Source organism: Quercus lobata, chromosome 12 (genome assembly GCF_001633185.2).
Source record: "Quercus lobata isolate SW786 chromosome 12, ValleyOak3.0 Primary Assembly, whole genome shotgun sequence".
Classification (NCBI taxonomy): domain Eukaryota; kingdom Viridiplantae; phylum Streptophyta; class Magnoliopsida; order Fagales; family Fagaceae; genus Quercus; species Quercus lobata.
In genome coordinates, this window is record NC_044915.1 from 24,412,776 (window position 1) to 24,435,024 (window position 22,249).

Here is a 22,249-nt window from a genome sequence, read left to right on the forward strand (position 1 = left end):
AGTGAATAAAATGGGTTGTCCATCTGCAGTTATTGCTAGGAATCCTATAATAATTTTATTCAATTTGGAGAAGAGGATTATCCCTAGATGTTTAGTTATTCAAAGTTTGCTTGCCAAGTGTTTGCTGAAGAATGATTTAGGTGTACGGACTTTCTGGAGAATTTTGTGATCAAGTTTCAGGATGACGTTCCTCAATTGTGGAATGTGTATTGGGTTAAGACAGATGTTCTAGAGGTAGGACACGAATCTGAGAAGGTATGTGGGGCTAAACGTTTGTAGCGCTTTGTGACTACCAACTTAAATTTAGTTCTTAACCTTTTATTCAGTTGCTAGCTTAACATTTAATACTTATTGGATAAAGCATTTGCATTATATTGCACTGTATTCACTTGGATAAGTGATTTCCAAGACAACAATCTCAGTTATTGATCTGTGACATGGATTCTTAATTTCAAATAAAAGGCCTGATTCACGTTTATATTTTTCTACTTGTGTCCAATACCCCCAAAAATAGGGAGCAAAAACTTAAATAGGAAACTCCTTGTTATAAATGGCTCTATTATTTTCTATTTTTATTGTTGCTTGCAACCTTTTGAAGTAGTGCTATTGGATATCTCATATCTTGGCTTGACTCCAATGTCGTTTTCTATTATGAGAGTGTCCTGATCATAAGGCACCTATTGCGATGGTTGCTATATGCTGAAGACAGTTCACAAGGCACTCTTCTGCCCACAAATTCACCTTCCAGTTAATTTGCAATAATGTCATTTATCAGATATGAAATAGGAGGATGCCTAACACATTGTTGATTTCTCTTAAGTTCATTGTCAGAACATATAGAGAAATAGTTGCATTCGTGAATCTTGAGAACTTCTTTATCTAACTCACGTTTCTCCCTTTCTTTAGATTAGATGCGTTGAGAGAGTGAGAGAGAACAGAGAAAGAGAACAGAGCTTTTTGGAGAGCGAGAGAGCGAGAGAGAGAGAGAGAGAGAGAGAGAGTTGTTTTCTTTTCCTTTTTTTTCGCCTACTAATATAAAGTAGTATTTTTGAATTTCAAGTAGCACTATATCAGTAGATATTATTTTTCTCTCAAGGAAACCCTGCTCTCTCTTCAAAGTAGCTTCTCGAACGATGAAGCCTGGTCTGAAGACAACTTTGAGAGCCAATTGCACTTCAAAGTTCATGCCTAACATAACATACTATGTTTGATTTTGCTAGTTTCCATCCTAGAATACTCAGGGCCGTTTGGTAGAGAAGTTTGAGTAATATTGTTTGTAATTTTTTGAAATACGTGTAAGTGAAAAAATGTATGGAAATATGTGTAATGTTATTTAAAAACTGAAAATGAGTTGTTTAACAATTCTACCAAACGGGGCTAGTTTTTATAACTCACTTCCCAAATTTTGTGGACTCCACTCGAAGTTGCTTTGTTTGGGTTAGTTTCCATAGCTCATAATATTCAAAAAACTGAGTTTGAGTGGTGGAAACTGGGAATAAGTTTTTCTTCTTTTCAGTTGATGAGTTTGAGTTATCATGATATTTTTATAAACTTTTACCCATGCAGTTAACCTATCTTAGGTTGCGTTTGTTTCAGGTGAAACTAGTTTAGAAAAATGTTTTACATCCTTGTGGGTGTTTGGCTCCAACGGTAAATACGGTCAGATGGAAAATATTTTACACATTGATGGTAAAAGGACCTCATTTGGCTGTAAAATACCTTCAAATGTTTTACGCTTCTCACACACTTAAAAATAAGCTAATAAGTAAAATAGGTTCGATGGTCAATGCACAATATAGCGTAAAGAATCTTTCTCTTCCTTTTTCTTTTTTTCTTTTTTGGATAAAGGCCTAAAGAATCTTCTAGACAATAAATACCTGATTTGACTCGTTTGCAAAATTCACTTTCTTATAAATATAGTAAGATTTTTTTCAAAAAATAAAATAGAGGTTAAAATCCAAATTGCACATTTAAGCAGGGTTGGCAAAATTATACACAATCCCATGAACTCAATATCACAATACACAAAATTAATAGGTTATGAGTTGAAATTTAATGGGCTCGTGTCATATTCAGGTTGATACGATTGACCCGTTTAATAAATGGATAAATTCGTGTCCATCACATAGAACTTATTTGACATGTCTGACCGATTTAATTAAAAATATTTTACCAATATACCCTTCAAATCTTAGGTATATAAACTTATTAGTTATTGTGGTTTATTTTCTTTGACATATTATGATTGGTTATTTGTAATATTAAGATATATTTTAGTTTTGAATGATTATTTGTGATACAGTTACTCATTAGTTCCGAATTTTATATTAAAAATATTTATTTGTTTGGTTTTTCAAAATTTATATCAATTTAGTTAATACTAAAATTAGTTTATTTTTTTCATATTAATAAAATCTAATAAACAAGTCAATGTGACTGACCCGTTTAATAAATGAGTTGTGTTATGATTGAGGAATTCTAAAACTAGATTGTATAGTTTTAAAATCGAACCAGACCAGTTGGTTCAACTTGAAACCGATCACCAATTCAATAAGTAAAAAACCCCCTAAAACCAGCCAAAACCAGGAACTTGGTGCTTTTCTGGTTCTTTGATCGTACTAGTTTTAAAACCATTTAATTAGTGACAATGATTTAACAAAATAGAAATTACATTGCTAAAAAAATATTTAAAAAATTAACACACCCTTTCTCCGAGGACAAAACGACTTGCCGTTTAATAAAAGAAAACGGCACAACGTTCACTTCATATACCCCCCACAGGCCCGTAAAGTCATACCCCTCTCCTTTCTCTACAAAAACAAAAACGAAGAGAAAAGAAGAAGAGATTCTTGAGAACCTTAGATTTTGTGAAAGTTGGTTTGAACCTTTTTTTTTTTTTTTTTTTTTTTTTTTTTCTTTGGAGAAGAAAGTAGGTTTGAACTTTGAAGCTGAAGCACGTGAAGAATAATTCTGAGGCCATCATTCGCTGGATTGGGCAAACTCGGTGAGTCAATTCAATTCAATTATGTTTGGTTTATTTCTCAAACATAGGACAACCCAACTGGGTTTTCTTCACCAAAATGCTTACTTTGTTGTCAAATCATTCACATCAATAAATTTATCTGATTCTACTCAACAACTGATAATCAAACAAAAACACTCTTTTACTGCGTCTTATCTCGTAAACTCATGTGGGTTGTCCCCAAAGTCTGCTCTTTTAGCATCCCAAAAGGTACACTTTAAAAAACCAGATAAACCAGACTCTGTGCTTAATGTTCTCAGAGAGAATGGTTTCACCAATACCCAGATCTCCCAACTTGTCAGGTTAATCCCACAGGTGCTTACAACTAAACCTGAGAAGACCCTTTTGCCCAAAATTGAGTTTTTCCTTTCTAAGGGGGTTTCAAGTTCTGATCTCACTAGGGTCCTCTGTGCAAACCCATCTCTACTAGGAAACAGTTTGAAGAAACACATCATTCCCTGCTATGATTTCCTCAAGAGTGTACTACTTGTTGACGAGAAAGTACTTACAACTTTGAAGAGATCACCCCGTTATAATGTCACTAATAATATGGTTCCAAATATTGAACTTTTGAGACGACTCGGATCGCCTCAATCTGTTATCTCTTTCTATGTAACTAATCTGACACGTTCAGCGTTCGTTGAACATACTAGATTTGTTAATGCTGTACAAGAGGTTAAGGAAATGGGATTTGATCCCTTGAAAACAGTGTTTGTCCTAGCAATCAATGTGGTTTTGAGTATGAGTAAACCAATGCTGGACTCAAAATTGGAGCTTTATAAGAGATGGGGCTGGTCCGAGAATGTTGCTCTCTTAGCTTTTAAAAGACAGCCAAATTGTATGCTTATATCAGAAGATAAGATCACAAAAGCAATGGACTTCCTTGTGAATAAATCGGGTTGGCCATCGGCTGATATTGCTAGAAGTCCTTCAGTTCTATTTTTAAGTTTGGAGAAGAGGATTATTCCTAGATGTTCAGTTATTCAGTTGTTGCAAGCTGAGGGTTTGCTGAAGAATGATTTATCCCTATCAACTTTCATACTACCTAGTGAGAGGTGTTTTCTGGAGAAGTTTGTGATTAAATTTCAGGACAAGGTTCCTCAATTGTGGAATGTGTATCGCGGTAAGACATATCATCTAGAGGTAGGGCATCAATCTGAGAAGGTATGCTGAACGATTGTAACATTTGGTTCCAACTTAAATTTAGTTCTTGACATTTTATTCAATTGCTAGTTTAATATTTTATACTTATTGGATAAAGCATTTGCATTATCTTGTACCATTTTCACCTGGATATGTGATCTCCAAGACGACAATCTCAGTTATTGATCTGTGACATGGGATTCTTAATTTTAAACAGGATTCATGTTTATATTTTACAACTTGTGTCCAATACCCCCATGAGTAAGGAAAAAAAAGAAATAAATAAATAGGAGTCTCCTTGTTATTAATATCATGACTTTTTATCTTTTGTGTTTCTGCTTACAACCTTTTTAAGTACTATTGGATATCTCATATCTTAGCTTGACTCCAAAGTCATTTTATTTTGTATTTGTGTCCTGAGCTTATGGCAATTGGCACCTATTTTGATTATTGCTAAATGTTGAAGATACAGGTCTCAAGGCACTCTTCTTCCTGCAAATTCTTCTTCTAGTCAATCTGCAATATGTCAATAGTTTATCCTCAGAAAAGAAAGAGAAATAGTTTCATTCTTGAATCTTGAGAACTTCTTTATCTAATCATGTTTCTCCTTTTTCTTTTAGATATGTAGTCAAACTCAACCTGGTGATCTACTTTGATAATAGAAATTTACTGTCTTTGGGTGCATTCTTAGACTTGCAGAGTTTGTGGCTTCAACTTTTATTGGTTTTCATTTTGTGGATATTAACGCTTAAGTTTTCTGGTTTGATTGACATGATCACTGAATTTCTGCCTAGTTGGATGATCCCTTTTACAGGATACATGATATTATTTAACTCGAATCATTGATCTTTAATAGACTATTTTTAGTTTCATACATTATTTGTTTGCTTGTGTACTTTTTTGCTCAGGGGTATGTAAACATACAGCAATGATTGTAGTTGTATAGGGAATAAATTGATTACTAAGGCTGATTCTTAATTGAGCTGGGCATGAAGTGATAATCCTAGCACATTGTAGTTCTCAAAGACAATAGACTGGAAAAACTTTAAGTTTGCGCAGAAGGGTCTTCTACTTTTCTTTGAATCTGCTAAAAGCTGTGTGGAGAATATCCTGATTGATCTGCAAAGTTGGGTCTTGATGTATGGATGGTCCCTGAGAAAGCTAAAAGACCTAATCTAGGCTTAGAAAATGTACCTTCTGGGTTGCTGATAAAATGCAGCTCCTGCAGATCGCCCACATGAGCTTCTGGGACTGAATTTGCTTGATGTATTCTTCTCTGGGGTTATAATGAGAAGTGCCTAATGGTGACTAATGGTAATTTCCTGCAAGGTTGAACAGAACCCAGTTTGGTGGTGGCTGAGTGTAGTATAATGATTTTTTGAATGGAGGATTTGGTTCACAGCAAGAACTCATTGGGATCGAGTTAACTCAGCATGGAATTTGGATGCTTCAAATCTTTGGTTTGCATATTATAAATTGTTCTGATAAACTCATCCATAGAATTTAACAGAAAATCTACAAAATCCCAATGTTTAATTGGTAAAAATATTTACAGAATATTAAGTCCTTCCACTGGGAGAGAAAAAGTTATAGTGTTTAGACTCATCCTTGCCGTCACTGTGTCATGTTGGAATGGACGGAGCTAATCTAGGGACTAGGATGGTTATCTGCAATGTCAAACTTCGAAAGCCTCAGTTGTGATAATGTGGTCAACTTCTACTTTGTGGTTAATGCTGCTCAACCCTCCCTTTTGATGTGAAATAAAATTTTAAATGATCAATTAATATTGTGTTAGAACTACTCTCTTCAGCCCCCATTGATAGTCAAACGTAAGTAAGAGACAGTTTGTTTTTCTGATCTGTGGAAGTTGCCCGAAATCCATAGATACACCTTGCTCCTTATTTATCAATAAGGCTTATGGTTTCGGAGTTTACTGTATATTGTGGTATAGTTCTTTGATTGAGAAAGTTTTTACATGTACTTGTTAAGATGGCTAAAAATTGAATACTCCTTGGGAATAATATTAGGATTAGTCGGAGTTTTTTTTTTTTTTTTTTTTTTTTTGAGAAACGATTAGTTGGAGTTAATAATAACGAATTCAACTTCAATGTAAAACCTGTGTTCTGGCACTGGGTGAGTATTTATCCAAAATTCTGTCTCAAAATTTCAGGACTGATAGTGATAACCATATATATATATATATGAGATATGTTGGAGTGAACATATTTTATAATTTGTAGATTGTATGCACAGCAACGTGTGACACAAACTTTGGATGCACGTTTTGCATTGAAAATCCGAGGATGCTCACTTCACACAAGTTGAAAAAAAAGTATTGGAAAAGTGAGTGTTGTAGAGTAAAGAAGAAAGCAACAGCTTATGTACAAAGATGCCTACATGCACCTGGGGAATCCTGTGACATTGAATATCATCTTTTAAATTTTTGGGTAAGCCATTGAAATTCAACTTGTTTTGCAGGTATCTTGACCAGCTCTAAATGCAAATAGGGAGAATATTTAGATCTTTAGATGAATACTTAAAGCAAAGATGAACAGATTGTCATGTTTTGTGTTGTCATAAGTATCTTGATTTATACTTGAAACAACTAAGTTTAAAGCATCACTATTTTGTTTCTAGAAAAGCATTAATGGAAAGATGACTCATATAGTCATATGGTTGGAGATCAACGACTTGTTTCATACTTAAGATATCTACAGTTCGGAAACTTCTAATATTTGCATCTAGATTAACAAATAATTGTGAAGCATCCCAACAATAGTCAACCTTCTTTGTCACTAATGATAAATAACAAACCAAATAACTGTACATACAGTGACTGAGAACCTTCATCTAATCCAAATATGTGATGCCAGGAACCGAAGAAGTATTTTTCTTTGTATTCTAGTTCTTGACATGCATTCACCAGAATTGACACTCCTACAACTACTTTACCATATATTCTGTTCATCTTCTCTGCCTCTCTCCTTATATCTTTTGTTTTATTTTATTTTTTTCTTGAATAACATTAATCTATCTATCTATTAATATCTAAATACTAAAGTGTAACATGTATTGTTGCTACGCTCCTACAACCATATTAGCTTAACATTTCGGTCCATTCGTTCTACTTTGGTTCATTTCAGTGCATTTAATAAAAAATGGAAAAAGACAGGTTTGGGTTAAAAGTATCTATTCTAAATCCAAGTTTATTAAAAAATATAAATCTCAAACTCATTTCAAATTCTATTAAATTTTAGCAATTTAATCTCAAATTTATTTTACATATATTTAATGAATCCACAATTCCGCGCTCATTTCAAACCCCATCAATTTGGTCAGTCTCCTTAACAAGAGAGTTGTGAGTCATCCAAATAACAAAAAAAGTTCTGGAATTCTTCATTCTATACGTGTAAGATATAGCTAGCATTCAAAAGAATACTCACCCAGTCACTAGAGTTTCTAAAGCTGTAGAAGGAGAATCTTAATGGCCATGGTGATTGAGCTCAGATTATTTTTGCTATTGCCGAAGCAATTTATAAAGCGTAGGCTGAAACAGGTGAAATCAAAGGGCATTACTTGAATGCTACCTAGACGGCATGAGATGAAAATGTCTTTGGCTCACCACTGCAGAGCGGACAAGCGATTGCATCGATTGGGAATCTTTAGTACTCCTTTGGTTGGTAGCACATTCCAAGTTATTTTCCATAATGTTTGGGTCAAAATCTATGTATCATGGAAGTATGAGGAAGTGAACTCATGCACAAATGTGTGAAGGAAAATGTCTCCATTACTATGCGGAGAAAATCAGCCCACTTGGTCAAAAGTGAATACAAGAAAACAAGACAAGGAACATCTTTTTTTTTTTTATGAACATCTTAATAACAAGACAACGAACATCTTAATAACAGCAAATCCACCCCAGATATACACATAGTTGGTCCTTGCTCCCCAAATATAGAGGCAAATTATACTTTTCCAATCATCTAAACTACGAGTTCAATTACACTTAACATCGTGAATTATTGAAATGTACAATTAACTCTTCAATGTTATAACTTTATTTCAATATCTTCGTATCGCTTAAATGGTTAATTTTAACAGAAGAAATATACACATGCATTTAAAAAAAAAAAAAAATGGGACTAAATTGTGCCTTGTCAACTATATAATTGCTCTCTTCCATAGTTGTTTGGTTGTTGAGAAACCGTAAGGGAAAAAGAAAGAAAAATGAAAATAAAATAATAGGGAAATCAAACATTGTGTGTGTTTGTGTGCGCGCGTGTGTGGAGTACGTAAGTTGTAATCTGCTAATAAGTTAACACATGGGTGTATGGATGGTTTTGAAAATGGATGTAATGATCACTCTTCACTTCTACAGTGATGGCCCTTGTGCTTTGTGTAGAGCCAGTTATGCAAATTGAACCAACATAAAGATTATTAGCTTTTTATTGGCTGCAGATACGTGGCGATATATGCAACTTTGAAAATTACATGAACTTTCTTTTAGATATACGCATAATTTTGACGTGATGATCACCGAACAGAATAAAAAGGAGAGGCATCTTTTTTCATATTGTGATGAGTAGGTTTCCAAATGTCCAAAGAAGAAAGTGACCGAGAATTGATTTGAAAGATTTCTAACAAGAGATAATGTTCAATTCCAAAATAATTCACTATTACTCTTTAATAGAGAATATAGTTTGGTGATTAATTAGTAATTATAATATCATGCTCAAAATTACTCTGAATTTTGGTAATATATATGAGATGACCTGACATCATGTTGTTGAGGGGTTGTAAACAAACCAAGCTGTTCATGAACAACTCGGGCTCGACTCGATAAAAAACTCGTTCATGTTCGTTTGTTTATAAGCTAAGCTTGAACCTTAGTTTTAGTCTTGTTTGATAAACAAGCTGAGCTCAAGCAAAAAAAAAATTGTTCGTGAACAAGCTAGTGAACAATAGGGCTCGATACAAAACATGCCGAGATTAAGCTCGTTTATAGCTTGATATATGTTTACTAAATAAACTTATTATTATGACATTACACATATGTTTTGGAATGTTAATTTATAGCTTGTTTATTCATATATATATATATATATATATATATGTTTTGGAATGTTAATTTATTTAGATTTGTGAAGATTATAATTGTACGAATAACAAATGTGGATGTTAAAATTGTATTTTAAACAATCACTCAAGCTATAGACAATAAACGGTGATGGATGGATGGATTTAATTATGTAAAATTGTAATTTGAAAAAATTCTAATCACGGGTGTTAGAAGCATGATAAAATGAGTATATTATATATATATATATATATATATATATATATGTTTACTTGATTTTTGGTGATATAAGCATTTGATGATGCAATTTTTTTGGATCCCAAGCTAAAAAGCTTGACTTGAGCTCAAGTTTGAGCTTGGTATTAAGCACGAGCTTGGCTTGACTAATTAATCAAGCCAAGCCAAACCGAGCTCAAACTTTTTGACATTTTCACAAGCTCGAGTTCAAACATTATTTTTAAACTTATCTTAAACTCAAGCCAAGCTTGAGCATTTGATTTTTATTGACAAGCTAAGCTCAAACACACATTACTCAACAAAGCTTGGCTCATTTACAATCTTATGTGTTGATGTAGGAAAATCACATCCAAATTATCAGTTTTATTTCTTGGAAAACCATCTAGAGGTTTTTTCTTTTTCTTTTTTTTCCTTCGAGAAAGTGTTCCTTTTTATATGTTCTTCGGGTCTTATTCCCTACTAATAATAAATTTGTGTTAAAACGTTTTTTTTTTTTTTTTCCTGTATTTTAATTTTTAACACTACTATTAAAATGTCAATATGAATAAATAAATAAATTTTTAAAAGTGCAGAAGGAATTTTCTTATCTAGCTAGCTCCAACACCATGGTTTTGTGAGCAACATTACTTTGAATAAATTGTTTACAAAATTATTGGTTAAATTAACTGAAAGCTAGTTATATTCTAATTTTATGCTAGCAAGTGGCATCTGATATGGGACCTGGTGGTAAAAGTTACCCTTTTTTTTTTTTTCTTTTTCCTTTTATTTATTTATTTTTTTTAAGAATGGATAATGCATTTGTGGGGTATCAGTTTATTTAGATTTCTTTATTTGTGATAAAAGTTTCCAACAAGCATGCCTCTTTGATAAGTTTTCATATATAAAGTCCTGATTGCTTTATCCAGGTTACAAATTTTTATCACACAATTAGAATCCACTTTCTATGCTAATCTTTGAAGTAATAAAAATATTAGGGTGAAAAAATAAAAACTTAGCCACATTATTATATATGCTTTTGACTCAATGGCGGGTGATGATGCCAAAAATTGTCAGTGAGCTGCACAGTCCTCACGTGTTCTAGACAAAACCTACGAAACAAAAACAAAGAAGACCTTGCAGAGAGTACCATTGTGGTACCAGCCAAATACCCTTCGAAGGTTAAGTTAGAGAGAATTTCTACAACTCTAGAGTGCTAGAGCTGGGAGAATTATGCGTACCTTGATTTGTGAGGGCTTTGGGGTTTTTATAGTAGTGTGGAGTTGATATTCGTTTCTTGGCGGAGAAGGTATTTCCTTATAGAGAAGATTCTCATTAATGCTCATATTTTACGGGATTATTTCCCTATAGAGATTCCTCTTATTAGGGCACAAGACATTTCCATGTACAGACATTCGTGGAGGTCAAGCTAAGCCAGGCTGGACCCATCGACTTCTTCACACCCGTCGACCTCTTCTCCCTCGTCGGCCACTTGCCTCGCCCGTCGAGTATTGTGGTGGGATCGTCGACTTATAGTGTTGCTACTCTTGTCCTGCATATGCATATGAAGTTGACGGGCCTATGGAAACCATTGGCTTCCTTGTGTGTGACTCATTAAATCATTTGCAACACCTTTATCAGTTGCCCCCTACTCCGTGGTCTCATTAGCTTTGGCTGATGGGCCGTGGAGTACATGAGCATTTATGACCATTAATAGGTTTTATAGGAGCTTGTGTCATTAAATGGCATAGGTAGCTCTTGGTTAATATGAGAGGTGACACGTGGCGCTTGTTGGTTGGTCTCGTTTCCAATCATGAGTGTCGCTTCATATACTGCACCCCTTCTCGCTATAAATATTTCCTTGTTTTTCAGTCATTCTTTTCTAATTTGCTTTCTGTTATCTGAGAGCTTGGGAAATCAGAGTTATCATGTTGCACCATCATTTTCGTACAACCATCACTTTTCGTGCAACCGTCATACAGTAAGTTTCTTCGCCTCGTCATTAATTTTTATTTAACTTATTGTTTGTCGTCACTTGTTTAGAGACAAGTCAAATAGGTTCTTAGAATACCTCTGTCGCTTGTAGGTGAATAGATGTCAGGTGGTAAAGAAGCGACAAGTGAACAATCGTCGTCAGTCCTTGAAGGCACAGGCTACGACGAGGTCTATCCGATAGGGCGTGAGCCCGATGAGGATTTATCCTGGTCCCCAACAAGGGAACCATCTGCCCATTCTCCTACTAAGGGGGGAAGAGGGTTGCGATGAGGAAGAGGAAGGAAGGAGACGAGGAGGAGGGAGGATATGATGACGAGGGAAATGAGAGTGATGGGGGGAGTGAACAATATGATGAAGGGTCGGTAAGCTAGGTTGACAGTAGTGGAACCGGGCCCTTCATTTTACCAAGTATATGGACGGTAAATGAATTTTACCCGACCATGACTAGGAAAGTTTTTAACACCCTTCGTGACCGTCACCAAATCCTAGACAACATTCCCCTCCGTCTGCCAGAAAAGTTTAAGAAATGTTATTCAAGGAAGATGGTAGACGTGGGAATGAATGATGCCATGTTTACTACTGGGTTGAGATTGCCACTAATGGTGCTGCACTGTCAACTTGCCAACTTCCTTGACCTGTCCGTTAGCCAGATCACCCCGAACGCCTGGAGGATCTTTATAGGTGCCGAGGTGATATGGGGTCAACTGCGCGGAGGAAACTGTCGGCTTACTCTTGATGAGTTCTTTTATTGTTATAAGCCCTAGAAAATCACTTTGTCAAAAGTCATTTACCATTTTTTGGCTAGGAAGTCGTCACTTAGATTAGCGTTCGACATGCCAGACTCCAATAGAAATTGGAAGAATAGGTATTTTTTCGTTAAGGGGACAGAATAGGTGTGCAGGCTTGAAGAGTAGGATTGCATGCCTAACGGGTTTGACAATACTTAGGATGTAGTCAAGGAGTTTGGTGAGTCGTCGGTGTCCCTTTTTGTCGCCCTATTAGCCTAAATTATGTACTTAACCTTTTGCAGTTTTTGTTTTTTAGCTCAGGTCCGTCCCGAGATAACTGACGAACAGAAGAATTTCCTCAAGAGAGTTTGGGCGATCCCTCTAGAAGAAAGGAAGTGGAAGGATTTGGTCACCCTCAACACCCTTTACGCTTTTTGTGGTGGTTTAGAGCCAACTCCCACAGCCCGACGGTTGCACGCTTCTTCCTGTCACCATAAGTCCCTTTGTCCATCTATTGTTGTTTTTACTCCTTCCATCCGTATAACACACCTTATTGCTTTTTCAGAGATGGACATAGGCAGGCAAAAAGCTTTGGTGAGGAAGGCAGCTGCTACTCGTAAGCAGCAGGAGCAAGCATCGGGATTAGCTCCTAACGTGGGCCCTAAAGCCACACTTAAGAGAAAACCCAACACCAAAGATGATCATCCGTCGAAGAAGGGGACGGATCCGCTGATTGAGAGCAACAGCAAAAGGCTCCGCCGCCCCCTCCCCCTCGTCATGGATCTGGGAAAGGTCTAATAATGGGGAAAGGGCCTATTGCTACTGACTCCGTCTAGAGGCTCGTTACTCACAAAGATTACGCCATTTAGATGGTCACTTCGATCATCAAGGAGACGGACCTGGATCCATGTGGGGGGCAAACTTCGGAGGACTTGGGGGCTTATAGCCTCTATGACTTGTCAAGGGTATGTTCTCGTCAATTATGTTACACTTTAATTATTCTCTTAGTTTTAACCGTCATGCTTTGTCTCAGGTGTTGGTATGCATGAAGGCCCTTCAGGATAGGTGTGTGGCCAGCGAGGGGGTGATCCGACAGTTTTGCAAGCGCTAGGAGATTAAAAATAAAGAGCGAGCTCAATACTTGGAGGCTGTCCGTACCCTTAACTAGGAGCTGACAGCTAAGACTAAAACGCTTATGGAAGAGACCCGTCAACCAGAGGAAGTAGAGAAGGCAAAGACCAATTTGGCGATGGAATTGGCCTCTCTTTGTGAGCAGATGAAGAAGGCCAGAGCCAACGTCGTGGTGGAGTTTCGCATTTTCCAACCCTTCTTTGATGCGTGTGGCATCTACTACGACAAAAGGTTCGAGGATTGCTTGAAGCAGGTGAGAGCTACTCATCCCAACCTTGACCTGTCCCAAATCACAATAGACACTACCGCCCCGCCGACACCTGGAGGAGAGGACATCGTCAGGGATGAGACCGTTGACTCCACTCCTACGGTTGAGCAAGAGGTGGAGACTAACAACGTGGTCATTGCCCAACCTGCTCCTGGTGGTTCCAATGATCCACCCATTGAAAACCCTACCACTGTCAACGGTCTGCCCATAGTGAATCCTACCATACCTGATGCCCCTCCGTCTTGATTTTTATTTCTTTTTTGTATTTAAGTATTTTGTGAAATCATTTGTAAGATAGTAATTAATGCCCCTTCTTTTTGGGATTTTTCATGTAAAGACAATTACCCGTTCGGGTTACATTTACTATCTTCTATCCGTTGCCTATACTTTGTTATATTTTGTCTTTATTGCTATCATGTATGCCTCTATTGTATTGGTATGTTGATATTTTATTCTATTCGTCCACCCCGTGGGTAGAGCTTATATCATTCGTAAGATATATCATTCGTAAGACCAGGTACCCGTCAGAATCCTAGGTTATCCGTCCACCCCATAGGTAGGACTTAGCAAAATTTGTAAGACTAGGTACCCATCAATATCTTGGGTCATTCGTCCACCCTGTAGGACTTAGAATATTTTGACTAGGGACCCGTCGGTTATTGTATTTTAACCCGTCAATTTTAATAAGAATATTCCAGGGTGACCGTCATCTATCCACTTTATAAGTTGATCTAAGTAGACATTTGAGACATGTGATCCATCCACCTCACGAACTAGTAGAATTTCAAGGCGTACATGGATGTGTCCGTCCACTTAAAGGTGTGTCCGTCCATTTTAAGGCCGTGTCCGTCCACTTAAGAATGTGTCTGTCCACTTATGGACTTGTATATCTTTCAAGGTATCCCTTGGATGTATCCGTCCCCTAATGGAATTTAATAAATTGCAAGGAATCCCTTGGATGCACCCGTCCACTAATGGACTTTAATTGCAAGGCATCCCTTGGATGCACCTATCCACTCATGGACTTGTATAAATTTTTAAGTCATCCCTTGGGATGTATTCATCCACTAATGGACTTTAATAAATTTTAATGCATCCTTAGGGTGCATCTGTCCACCTAAGGACTTGATTGTAGATATGGTTTTGTAGAGATGTATATATGCACATGATATATCTGAATAACTCCTCTTATTATGATAAACACGTGCATAAGCCAAAAATTGTTTTGAAAAAATATAAAGCTGCCCTTTGAGCTAAAAAGTACTCTAGATAATAAAAACAACTAAAATGAAATAAAATGGAAATAAGGAATGGTCTGCATGTCGTTGTCTATTGGTAGTATTTCTTTAGGTGCTCGGTGTTCCATGGATGGTGTAACTTTTGTCCGTCAAGTGTCTCCAGGTGATAGGTGCATTTCCTCTGCCACGAAGTGATTCTGTAGGGTCCTTCCCAATTGGGTCCTAGCTTCCCTTGGAAGGGATCTCCTGTAGCGCCTGTCACCTTCCTCAAGACGAGATCCCCAACTTAAAAGTCCCTATGTTTGACTCTGGAATTGTAGTGCTTGGCCATAAGATCTTGGTATCATGCTAAACTTTGTTCAGCTATTGCTCTGACCTCATCCACTAGGTCCAGCTGTAGGCGTATGGTTTCGTCGTTCCTACCCTTATCACAGTTCTCCACCCTGTAGCTTGTGAATCCGACCTTAACGGGGATAACAACCTTTCTTCTGTATGCTAGTCGAAATGATGTTTCTCCTGTAGGTGTTCTAGCCATCATCCTGTATGCCTACAGTACACTTGGTAGCTCGTTTGGTCATATACCCTTTGCCCCCTCGAGCTGAGTCTTGATGATTTTGAGCAGGGATCGGTTTGTGACCTCAACTTGTTCGTTGGCCTGAGGGTGGGCGGGTAAGAAGTAGTGATTCTTGATCCCCAATTGTGAGCAAAAATCCATGAATAACTCAATGTTGAACTGCTTTTCATTGTCCAAGACCAAGACTCTAAGGATCCCATACCTGTAGATGATGTTTCTCCAAATGAAGCTTTGTACATTTTTCTCCGTGATGGTGGCCAGGGCTTCAACTTCCACCCATTTGGTAAAGTAATCTATGCCGACCACTAGGAACTTTAGTTGCCTTATTGCTGTTGGGAATGAGGCTATGATGTCTAACCCCCATTGAGCAAAAGGCCACAGGGTCGTCATCAGACTGAGCTCTTCTATTGACTGTCTGATGATGTTGTTGAACCTCTGACACTTGTCATAAGTTTTGACATAGGCTAGGGTATCCTTTTGCATGGTAGGCCAATAGTATCTTGCTCGAATTAGCTTGTGCATTAGCAATTGTGACCCTGAATGGTTCCCACAAATTCCTTCATGGACTTCCCTCATGACATAATCTGCTTCATAGGGGCCTAGGCATCTTAGGTACGGTCAAGAGAAGCCTTTCTTGTACAAGACATCTTTTTTTTGGACGAATCGTGTCACCTGGACCTTCAATTTTCTTACGGCCTCCTTACCATCGGGTAGCATGCCATCTTTTAAGTACGACACTATCGGTGTGGTCCAGTTGCTTTCCGAGCCTATTTCCTGCACATCGAAGCCATCTATCAAAGGTGAAAGCTGAACAAAAGAAAGTACCTTACTGGAGACGAGCATGTATTTTGCTGATGCGGTCTTGGCAAGTTGGTCTGCTTGCTCGTTCTCCTCCCTTAGGATTTGAACAAACTTGGCCTGAAGGTCGTCGCCTACCCGCTTCCTTACTTGCTTCAGGTACTTTTTCATCCTTTCTCCCTCACATTCTAGTCACCGTTCACCTGGCTCGTGATCACCTGTGAGTCGCAATACACCATCATACTTGTGGCCCCTGCTGCTTTAGCGAGATCTAGTCCCGCCACTAAGGCTTCATACTTCGCCTCATTGTTAGTCGTAGGGAAGTCAAGACGAACCATGCACTCAATCTCATCCCCTTCTAGAGAGTGTATCACTATCCTTGCTCCACCAACCTGCTTATTGGATGACCCATCTGTATGGATAATCCATTGAGGATACTCCTTTGCCCCCTAGCCTTCCACATTGGTGAATTCCGCGATGAAGTCAGCGACCACCTGCCCCTTCACCGTAGTGCGTGGGCTATATTGTATGTCAAACTCACTCAACTCGATTGCCCACAACGCCATTTGTCCAGTGGCTTCAGGATTACTCATTGCTCTCTGTAGAGGCTTATCTGTCAGAATGACCATAGTATGGGTTTGGAAATATGATTTGAGTTTGCGAGCTACGGTCACTAAGGCAAAGGCTAACTTCTCCATCGAGGGGTACTTCTCTTCTATGCCTTAGAGTGCCCGGCTAGTGTAGTACACTGGCTTTTGCATCCTGTCTTCTTCTCTGACTAAGGCTAAACTGACAGCAGCTGAGGAGACGACCAGGTAGAGTAATAGCTCCTCCCCAAGTTTGGAAGGACTTAGCAACGGTGGGGAAGAGAGGTATGTTTTTAGGTCCTTGAATGCTTGTTAACACTCGGTCGTCCACTCAAAGGACTTCTTCAACGTGTGAAAGAAAGGCAGGCATTTATCTGTTGCCCTTGACATGAACCTGTTCAACACCGCTACCTTGCCATTGAGGCTTTGCACTTCTTTTATGTTCCTTAGTGGTGCCATCTCCATTATGGTCCGGATCTTGTCTAGGTTGACTTCAATGCCTCTCTAAGACACCATGAACCCTAGGAATTTTCCAACCGTTATCCCAAATGCGCATTTACCTGGATTGAGCTTCATGTTATAAGAGTAGAGGGTATCGAAGGTCTCCTTGATGTCATCCAAATGGTCGTCTTCCTGTTGACTTTTCATTAGCATGTCGTCCATGTAGACTTGGACATTCCTCCCAATCTGATGTGCAAACATTTTGTTCATGAGCCTCTGATACGTTGCGCTTGCGTTCTTGAGATCAAACGTCATCACTTTGTAACAGAAAAGGCCTTGGCTGGTGACGAATGAAGTTTTCTCCTAATTAGCCTCATCTAGCTTGATTTGGTTGTAACCAGAAAAAGCATCCATGAAGCTCAACAACTGGTGTCTTATTGTTGAGTTTACCAGGACGTAGATTTGTGAGAGTGGGTAGCTATCTTTGGGGCACGCCTTATTTAAGTCCGCGAAGTCTACACACATCCTCCACTTTCTGTTGGCTTTCTTGACCATCACTACATTGGCCAGCCAATTGGGATAGTATACCTCCCTGATGCATTTTGCGTCCTGCAATTTACGGACTTCTTCCGCTATAGCCCTGTCTCGTTCTTGGGCAAACACTTGCTTCTTCTGACGAATAGGGGGAAAAGAGGGTGATACATTCAACCTGTGAACTATGATTGAAAGGTCGATCCCCGGCATGTCTTCGTGGCTCCAGGTAAAGACATCCTGGGTTTCTCTTAATAATGTTGTGAGTGCTTGACGAACTGGTGAATTGGCGAAGGTGCTGATCCTGGTCATTCACTCAGGTCTGGAGTTATCGAGAAGTATCCCTTCCAACCCCTCAACAGGCTCTGCAACCGTCTGTTGCTCTTCTATGCTTATATTCTGCAAGTGGTCGTCCATTTCCAACATTGCTATGTAGCACTCGCATGTTGCCACTTGGTTTCCACGTACCTCTCCCACTCCGTACTTAGTAGGGAACTTAATCATCAGGTGGTAAGTTGAAGTCACGGCCATCCATGAATTGAGGGTAGATCGGCCCAGTATGGCATTGTAAGCAGACAAACAATCGATAACAAGGAATGTAACATCCTTAGTAATCTGTTGAGGGTAATCACCGACCGTCACAGGCATTATAACTGCAGCGAGAGGGTATACTTTCATTCCTCCAAACCGGACAAGTGATGCATTGGTCGGTATGAGCCATTCTCTCTTAATTCTCATCTACTAGAACACCAGGTAATAGAGAATGTCAGCAGAGCTTCCATTATCGATTAGGACCCGATGGATGTTATAGTCTCCTACCCGTATGCTGACAACAAAAGCATCATCGTGGGGGTGGTGGAGTCGTCGAGCATCTTCCTCCGAGAACCCAACGATGGGGTTGTCCACCCATGCCATCTTTGGAACGAAACCTGTCAGCTGGACGTTCTAAACCATCCTAAAGTAGGTTTTACCTGCCTTCCTAGATGAGCCAGACGATGTGGTGCCCCCTACAATCATCCTTATGTCTCCTAAAGGTGGCCTAGGGCACTTGCCATCCTTTCTACCAACCTATTCCTGTGATGGGTTTGTCCTTCCTTTGCTGACGAATCGTTGTAGCTTCCCTTGCTTGATGAGGGCCTCAATTTGTTACTTCAAGTCATAGCATTCGGATGTGTCGTGACCGTGATCCTGATGAAATCGGCAATACTTGTCTCTAGACCTTTTATTAGGATCTCCCTTTAACTTGCCAAGCCACATCAAGGTCGTATCGTCCTTAATTTACATCAAGACTTGATCAATCGGGGCAATCAACGGGGTGAAATTCGCAAACCTTCCAATGGATGGTTTGGAGCGCTTGTCCTCCCATAGGTCTCCTGTTCTAGTCGTCTTCTGTCCCCTGTCTTACCGTGCATCTTCTTGTCTTTCCCTCTTCTTGGGTTTTTCCTCTCGGGCTAGTAGCGCATCTTCTGCATTCATGTACTTAGTGGCTCAATAAAGCACATCTAACATAGTCTTTCGGTCGTTCTTGTATAAGGAGAATAAAAACTTCCTCTTTCGTAGACCATTGGTGAATGCAGTAACAAGTATCTTGTCATCAACTTCATCTATCAAAAGGACTTCTTTGTTGAAACGTGCTATGTAGGACCTCAGCATCTCATCTTCTCGTTGCTTGATGCTCATCAAGCACGTAGTGGATTTTTTGTACTCGTGCCCCCCTATGAAATGCGATGCAAACTGCACACACAGCTCTTTAAAGGTACCGATGGAGTTGGGTGTCAATCTGCTGAACCATATCCTGGCGGGACCTTTCAATGTAGTTAGGGAAGCCTGACATATAATATCACCCGGAACACCTTGTAAGTGCATGAGAGTTTTGAACGACTCTAAGTGATCCAAGGGATCCTTTGACCCGTTTTAGGCTTTTATCTGCGGCATACGGAACTTTCCTAGAAGGGGGAACGAAGTGACGGGTTCTGTAAACGACGAGTCCGTCCGATGGACCAACTCGTCAAGGTCATTTGACACCTGCCCCTTGAGGGCGTTCATCATGAAGTCCATCCTCTCCTTTGTCATCTGCATTTCTGTAACCATATGTTGTGGTGCGGTATCTACGATGGATGGACAGCTGGTGTCTTATCGCTCTTGTCTGCTTGGGGCATTGCTGCCTTCTGGTTCTTCTCGATCCCTTCCTTAGGCGCTGATGCCCTCTTGCTCCTTTCCCTGATTGTTAGGCCCAGCATCCCTTTGGCACAGCTGTTCCTCCAGGTCATGGTTTTGCTTAGTAAGGCATTCCACAGCCATGGCTAGAGTCTATACCTGTCTTTCGAGAGCAGTAGTGTGTGGTTCATCTCCGTGATTGTTGTTGGTTGTCATTGAGCGAGTGAGTACCATACAACTCTTTGTCTGGGAAGTGGTAATACGGCTACTATTATTTTCTTTCTCATAGATGACGCCAACTGATGATGCCAAAAATTGTTAGTGAGCTGCACAGTCCTCATGTGCTCTAGACAGAACCTGCGAAACAAAAACAAAGAAGACCTTGCAGAGTGTATTGGTGCACGATTTTGAAACCCGGACCTGACCGTACGGTCCGACCGAGAAAATCTCGAACCGTTCATTTTTGCGGTTCTTTTAACCTCAAAAACCACTCTATGGGAAAAAAGCAGAGACCCCTGCAAACCGCGGTCGAACCTCACGGTTCTAAGAACCGTGATCAGACCACTTCTCACGGTTCCCTGCTTCCCTTTGAATCTGAACCTTAAAAATAAAAATAAAAATATTTAAAAAAAAACACATAGGAAAACAAAAGAAAAAGAAACACAACTGCTGGGAGTCTAGAAAGCACGGGTGCAGCTCTAAGGCCACCACACCTGCACCGGACTCACGGCGACATGGCAACGCTCCTCCGACGAGCCGACTTGCCCTTTTTTTTTTTTTTTTTTTGATCCTCAAAGCCACTATCTCCTTTAGCTTTATCCTTGTCTCTGAAAGTTTCTGGAAAAGAGATTAGCTCAAGCGTTTCTTGAAGAGAATTCTGTAGCACAAGTAGAGCCACTCTTTGGAGCTGACTATAACGGAAGAGCTACTATCAAGAAGAAGAGAGAGTCTAGACTGTTTAGAGAACTAAAAAGCTAAAAAGAAGAAGGGAACTTGAAAGAAAATTTTGAATACACGGCTGAGATGGGATTTGGGATTTGGGATGTGGGAACATTGGCATTTGGTAGAGATAGGACAAAAAGGAAGATAAGGGAATACGTAAGAAGAGAAGATAGAGAAATAAAAGAATCGGTAGGTGGGGCCAGTTTTAGAGTGGAATGACTAAAGAGAGAATAATATATATATTCTCTATTAAGTCTTGTTCTGAACAATGATTTGTTGTGAAAGTATTGCTAAAAATATTGTAGACTTCTTTGTTGTTTCTGGAGACTTCTTCTTTGCTGCTGTGTGCTTTAGTGTCAACTACTAACATATAATGTTTGCTTACTGTCAAGCACTTCCTTCTTGGGTTTTGTTATTTATTTAACTTTAATAATTTTTAAATGCATGGACATCTTCAAATCTAGCTTTTGATTTTTTTTTTTTTTTTAATTCATAATAAATGGTGAACAGTGACTATTCAAATGGGCTTGGGAAAAAAAATGATCGGCAGTCAAATGGGCTTGGCCATGAGCAAATAAACTAATTTGTCTCTTAACTATTTTACTGGGTTTTATAAAATAAAAATTATTGGGAACTAAAGTGTGCTTTGTCATGACTTAAAAATAATTTAGAAACTTAATAGCTATTTATGTTTTTTTAGAGTTTAATCATTTTTATTTGTATTATGAAAGTTATGTTATAAAAAATACTATCTATATTTGTTTTGGACTATTTTAGTTAATTTTTCTATTTTTTAATTAATTTAATATTTTTATATATTTAAAATAATTATTAAATTAATTATGACGTCATCACGGTTCGACCTCAAAAATCTTGAACCTCTCCCTTTTACAATTCAATGAACGATCCGGGTCTGAAAACCTTGTACTGGTGTAGTACTGGCCAAATATCTTCTGAATGTTAAGTTAGAGAGAATTTCTACAACTTTAGAGTGTCAGAGTTGGGAAAATTATGCGTACCTTGATTTGTGAGAGCTTTGGGGTTTCTATATATAGTGTGGAGTTGACATTCGTTTCTTGGCGGAGAAGGTATTTCCTTGTAGAGAAGATTCTCATTAATGCTCGTATTTTATGGGATTCTTTCCTTATAGAGATTCCTCTGATTAGGGCATAAGACATTTCCATGTACAGACATTCGTGGAGGTCAAGCTAAGTCAGGCTGGACCCGTCAGCTTTTTCTCGCCCGTCGAGTATCGTGGTGGGATTGTCAGCTTATGATGTCGCTGCTCTTGTCCTGCATATGCACATGAAGCTGACGGGCCTATAGGAACCGTCGGCTTCCTTATGTGTGACTCATTAAATCATTTGCAACACTGTTATCAGTGGGTATTTTCTTTTGGCAAAA

General features: G+C 38.7%; 1 protein-coding gene across 1 annotated transcript; it reads left to right on the forward strand.

Moving 5' to 3' along the window:
* The first annotated feature begins 2,810 nt into the window (after positions 1–2,810).
* Positions 2,811–4,343, forward strand: LOC115969855. Its single transcript, XM_031089489.1, has one exon. The coding sequence runs from the start codon at positions 3,026–3,028 to the stop codon at positions 4,193–4,195; it is 1,170 nt and encodes a 389-aa protein (XP_030945349.1). The 5' UTR covers positions 2,811–3,025; the 3' UTR covers positions 4,196–4,343.
* The last annotated feature ends 17,906 nt before the right edge of the window (positions 4,344–22,249 follow it).